Source organism: Loxodonta africana, chromosome 26, assembly GCF_030014295.1.
Source record: "Loxodonta africana isolate mLoxAfr1 chromosome 26, mLoxAfr1.hap2, whole genome shotgun sequence".
Lineage (NCBI taxonomy): Eukaryota > Metazoa > Chordata > Mammalia > Proboscidea > Elephantidae > Loxodonta > Loxodonta africana.
The window spans coordinates 45,844,228-45,850,227 of NC_087367.1; the positions used below are offsets into that span (position 1 = coordinate 45,844,228).

The following is a 6,000-nucleotide window of genomic DNA, read 5'->3' on the forward strand; positions in this document are numbered from 1 at the left end:
ATTCTCATAAAAAGACCAGACTTAATGGTCTGAGACTAGAAGAATCCCGGCGGTCATGGTCCCCAAACCTTCTGTTGGCCCAGGACAGGAACCATTCCCGAAGACAACGCATCAGACATGGAAGGGACTGGACAATGGGTTGGAGAGAGATGTTGATGAAGAGTTAGCTACTTGTATCAGGTGGACACTTGAGACTGTGTTGGCATCTCCTGTCTGGAGGGGAGATGGGAGGATAGAGAGGGCTAGAAACTGGCAAAACGGTCACGAAAGGAGAGACTGGAAGGAGGGAGCGGGCTGACTCATTAGGGAGAGAGTAAATGGGAGTATGTAGTAAGGTGTATATAAGTTTATTTGTGACAGACTGACTTGATTTGTAAACTTTCACTTAAAGCACAATAAAAATTATTTTTAAAAAAACCTAAAAAAAAAAAAAACTCTTAATATTTGTGCCCCAGGAGATTTGTATAAGAATATTTAATGTAGACCCACTTACAATTGCAAAAAGTTAAAAATAATCGAAATAGCCACTAACTAGAAAATGAATAAATACATTGTGATATATTAACTTAACCAATTATTGTATAGCTGTGGAAATTAATGAACAATAAAACCAAAAAACCAAACCTGCTGCCATTGAGTCGATTCCGACTCATAGTGACCCTATAGGAGCTGAGGTCTTAACCACTGTGCCACCAGAGCGCCAAAGAATAACACCAAAAAAGCCCATTGCCATCAAGTCGATTCTGGCTCACAGCGACCCCAAAGGACAGAGTAGAACTGCCCCATAGGAGGGGGTGGTGGATTTAAACTGCCGACCTTTTGGTTAGCAGCTGAGCTCTTAACCACTGCGCCACCAATGAATGATAGCTATATTCAATTATATGGGTGAATCTAGCATAACGTCAAGAAGAAAAATCAAGTCTCAGAAGACTACATATGACATATTCATAAAAAAATTTTATTTAAGTATACAATCATTTAAGCATACCTAGGGGGCCCTGGTGGTGCAGTGGTTAAAAGCCTGGCTCCTAACCAAAAGCTCCGCAGTTCGAATCCACCAGCCACTCCTTGAAAACCCTGTGGGGGCAGTTCTACTTTGTCCTATAGGGTTGCTATGAGTGGAATCCACTCGACAGTAATGAGTTTTGTTTGGGTTTGGTTATACAAGTTTTGGAGAGAAGCCCTGGTGGTACAGTGGTTAAAGTGCTCAGCAGATAACCAAAAGGTTCGTGGTTCGAACTCACCAGCTGCTCTGTGGGAGAAAGATGTGGCAGTATGCTTCTGTGAAGATTACAGCCTTGGAAACCCTATGGGGCAGTTGTACTCTGTCCTATAGGGTCACTCTGAGTTGGAATTGACTCATTGACTATGGGTTTGGTTTTATTTGGTATACATGTCTTAGAACTAAAATAAAATGGCAAGAGAATTTCAGAATTCTGGCTCCTCTGGATGAGTGAACACATAAGTAAAGCTGTAAGCAGGGCCAATGGGTTACACTACCCCAAGGGGTGCCATTCACATGGAATCCAATGCTGCCACACAGTAGCCCTGGATGTAAGCTATTGACAGTGATCAAGTTTGGGGAGCAGGTGGTAGGCTCATGGATAATATTATTTTATATTAACATAAATTAAGAATCAAGAGAGGGGCATGCATGGACCAGAGCCGGAAGTGTATAATGAATCAAGGGTTATAATTAAGCTATAACAGGCATTGATGTCCAATTAAAACACACACACACAACACCCCAGACTGGTTCTTTATACCAAAGCATTGATTCCTGGAGGTAAATCAGGTTCCATCTGGCTGTGTTTACCTCCTCCACCTGACCCCTCCTGCCAGTCTCCTGCTCACTTTGCTCCCATAGCCCTGGCTCCCCTCTAGCCCCACAAATAAGCTTGGTTCTCCTAGGTCTCAGGCCCTTTGCATTTGGTGTTGGCCACTGCCTGGAGTACTCTATCCTGTAGCTCTTTGGAGGGCCTAACCACGCTCATCCCTTGGTCTCAGCATAACTGCTGCCCTCTCAGAGAGCCTATTCCTGACCATCTAAGCAAAAGTAGAGTTCCTCTATGAGTCTCTGTCAGAGTACCCTGCTCGTTTCTTTCATCGTACATCACACAATTTAAAATGAGATGTTTGCACGTTTTTCTTCTCTTCTGACTGGACCATATGCTCTTTGAGAGTAAGGTCCATGGATGTTTAAATTCACCACTGCAGACCCACTGCCTAGCACAGTCTGATACATGTTCAGATATGCTGGGTGAGTGAACTGTATTTTGATAAACCTAGAAAAGCCATTATCTGCAACTAGACACTTTGGTCTTCTTCTTCCCTGTGCCATCCTATTTCCCCAAGATGTATCATGAACTTCCAAAACAATTTGTATGATAATTTTGATAGCAGGTATCCTTGGGCTTTTCCCCCTGAATTTGGAGAATTTTTTTTTTTTTATCCATTACCCATTGCTGTCAAGTCGATTCCAACTTATAGTGACCCTATAGGACAGGGTAGAACTGCCCCAATAGAGTTTCCAAAGAGCGCCTGGTACATTCGAACTGCTGTCCTTTTGGTTAGCAGCCGAACTCTTAACCACTATGCCACCAGGGTTTCTGTGGAGAACACAGTACCACAAAATAGACACCTTTCAGACTATGTTGACTTCTGCTGTAAGACTTAATAAAGATCTCTCCTATTTACATTTTTGAAGTGATTTTATTAGCAGTAGGTTTGACAGCCCCAAACATCAGCTTCCTACCAGTGAGCAAAGAATTGTTCCAAAATAATAGGTGAAGAAGAAAAAGAAACTATGGCTTTTCTTCAACTTTTTTTTAGGCAGTAGTTACTTACCACAAGGGCCTGGATGCACTCAGAGTAGGAACCTTCCTTCACACACACGACTGGAAGGACATTTTTCATATCGTTGCACTTCTCAAGCTCCGGTTTTGACGTGGTGCACCATCGCACAGTTTTGTCAGGGACAGCCAGACACAGCCCTAGGGGAGAGAAGCCAGAGGTGTAAGGGACCCACTCCCTGTGCTGGTGGGAAAGACAGCACCACCTTCCAAAGGGTCCTGCCAAGGCAGGGCGCCACATTCCCTCTGTCCCGACCTCCTCCCACTCCCATTCCACAAACACTGCAGGATACAATTCCACTGCATAGCCAGGCTGGCGCACAAGGAAGGCACCCTAATGGCCTCCCAGTTTTCAGCTGACCACCTTGTGCTGACCAGAAGGATGCCGGCTTGACCATCAGCTCTCAATTGCAGACAACAATCTGGTCCTCTGGATTCTCCTTGCCTCTTCCCCTCACCATCGTATCCCTGGCCTGCAATGGAACATGAGCCTTGGTGTGCACACAGCGTTTCCAGCGCCTCAACACATTGGCTCTATCCCACAATGCTAGGAACCCAGCAGGTTAGGAACTGGGGTCAGAGAATCTGATGCTTTATCCAAGGTCAGCCAGCTTGTTAGTGGCCAAGCCGGGCCTAGAAACCAGGTCTCCAGACTCCAGGTCTGCTGCTTTGTTCACCAGGACACCCCCAGAGGGCAGCCCAGGGGACAAATGATAACATTACAAGTTACTTCCTTCCTTGGTCAGTAAAACCCATTGCCATTGGGCCAATTCTGACTCATAGCAACCCTGTAGGACAGGGTAGAACTGCCCCACAGGGTTTCCAAGGCTGTAAATCTTTACGGAATTTCTCCCACAGAGCGGCTGGTGGGTCCGAACCTCCGACCTTTTGATTAGCAGCTGAGCACTTTAACCACAGCATCACCAGGGATCCCTGGTCAGTAAACCCATTGCCAGCAAGTCAATTCAGACTCATAGCGGCCCTACAGAACAGAGTAGAAATGCCCCACAGGGTTTCCAAGGAGCAGCTAGTGGATTTGACCTGCCCATCTTTTGGTTAGTAGCTGAGCTCTTAATCACTGTGCCACCAGGGCAAAAAAAAAAAAAAAAAAAGGGGGCTCCTAGTTGGGGCTAAATGATTGGAAAGATCATGAATTTGACTGTGACCATCCTCTGTCGCCTTCCGTTCCAGGAATAAGCAGGAACTCCATATATTCAATGGTCTTCTCTCTGTTTCCACTCACCCTTCCTCAGGTTTCACCAGTCTTTTTGGCGGCCCTTTAGAGAGACGGCTAAAGCCAGCCATGCCTATAGCTATTAAAATCCATGTGGCTCCAGATGTATTTATTCCCCATCACGTCGCGTTGGTGCTGTCCCCACAGGCCTCTCCACTCTCTGTGAGCCAACCCGTTCACGGCGGGGCTGACTCAGGGAATCTGATGAAAAGCCACAAAGCAGGAGAGGGGGAGACCAAGTGTTCTCCAGGAGGGACCATGGGGGGCTGACCGCCCCAACCCCCGTTACCCTGGCTTTTCGCATGGAAAATCAGAGGAGGCATCCTGAGTCAGCGGCAGACCCCTGCAAACATCACCCCTCCCAGGTCCATCAGCAGGAACTTGTCTCTCAGTCCTGTATTCCCTTTGAGCAGCTCTCCACTCGACAAGGCACTGGGTTTTGGGGTTATAAGGTGCCCTGAGGGGGTCAAAAGCAAATGAGCCGAGGCGTCTCTCAAGGAGTTTACAGTTCATCAGGCAAATCACTAAACACAGAAGGGGCTCAAAAGGTGTGACAAATGCACCCAGTGGCAGGGAGAAGTTAGAGGAGAAAGGGGGCCCAACCATGTCAGGAAGGGGTGGGGGTGGGAAGGTCCTCCAGTGCCAGGCCCACAGCACATGTGCAGCACACTCCCCTAGGGCCTGGCATCTAGGACCTCACTGACCCCTCACCTCACCCCCCAGGTGGGTGCTGTTATTATCCCCCTCACTGGTGGGGGCTGGAGGAACCAAGAAGCCCCAGTCCCGTGGGACACAGCAAGTGGTGGAGTCAGGGTTTGGGCCCGAGAAATCTGACTTCAAATCCGATGCTCTGAACCACCTAGCTGCACTTGTCAGCTCAGTGAGGCATCATCTGCGCCAAGGGCACCCATGGGAGAGCAGACTGCCAAGACAGGCAGAGTCTTACAGTGAGGCTTTGAACGCCAAGCTAAGGAGTACGGACTGGACTGCGGACGCAGCTGGGTTTTGATAAACCGTGGTGAGAATTGTTCTCATATGTTGTATTGTACCGCTGCAAGATTTATTGGACGTGGAAGAAGACGAGGAGGAGGAGGAGGAGAGAAGGAGGAGGAGGAGAAAACAGAGAAAAGGTGGCAGGAGGCTCAAGGCGGAGCCCGCAGTGGCGCTCGCCGCAGTGCAGTTCAGAGCAGTTTGCGAGGTGCTGATAAAAAAAAGACTGAGCGGAGGTGTGGCGGGAGGGGCGAATGAAAAGCCCTCGGCTTCCAGCCACGGCGCGGAGCACAGGCGCGGTACAGGGGCGCCCCCGCAGGCTCCCGAGGAGCAAGGGACGCCCAAGGCTCGGCGAGTCTGCGGGCCTGCGCCGCACTCACCCAGGAACCCGAAGGCCAGCAGGGCGCGGACGGTGAGCCTCATCCTCCCGAGTCTTCGGCGCTAAGCCGCGCGCACACACGGACCGCGCTTCTGGGCTGCCTTCTAGGGCGCCTGCGTCCCTTTATATGCTGCCCGGGCGCCAGCGGGATGCGACCTTCGACCTCGCCATGTTTGCGCAGCGCGGTTACCCAATCGCCCCTGCCCCGCCCCGCCTTCCTTCTTCACCCCCCGCTGGTCACCTCATTCCTGCGCCCTCGGACAGCCCCGCCAATGGAATCCATCAAAAATGCTGACTGGAAGGAAAATCAAATCAAATCAACCCCTTGAGACTGCGCGCTCGCTGTGTGCCAGGAATGTGGCTACAGCGAGCTGGGGGCAGCGGCTGCTTTGCTCCTGAATCCCGGGATGCCAGAGCTGGACGTGCTTCTAGTCCCTTCTGTCATTCCACATGTGAAGACCCTGAGGCCCGGAGAGGAAAGTTAATTGCCACAGATCTCAGGGAGGACTAAGCAAAATAAATAAATAAAACCCGTTACCTTGGAG

The 6,000-nt window shown here is 49.5% G+C and overlaps 1 protein-coding gene across 1 annotated transcript in view; it reads right to left on the bottom strand.

The window, feature by feature from the left end:
- Positions 1-5,615, bottom strand: part of LOC100663178 (serotransferrin-like) — a 34,124-nt gene extending 28,509 nt beyond the window's left edge. Inside the window, exons 1-2 of the mRNA XM_010599508.2 lie at positions 5,457-5,615; positions 2,848-2,993 (exon numbers count right to left, since the gene is read on the bottom strand). Coding sequence (XP_010597810.1) covers positions 2,848-2,993; positions 5,457-5,499 — 189 coding nt within the window. The 5' untranslated portion in view covers positions 5,500-5,615. The remainder of the gene's footprint in view (positions 1-2,847; positions 2,994-5,456) is intronic.
- Positions 5,616-6,000: the final 385 nt, after the last annotated feature.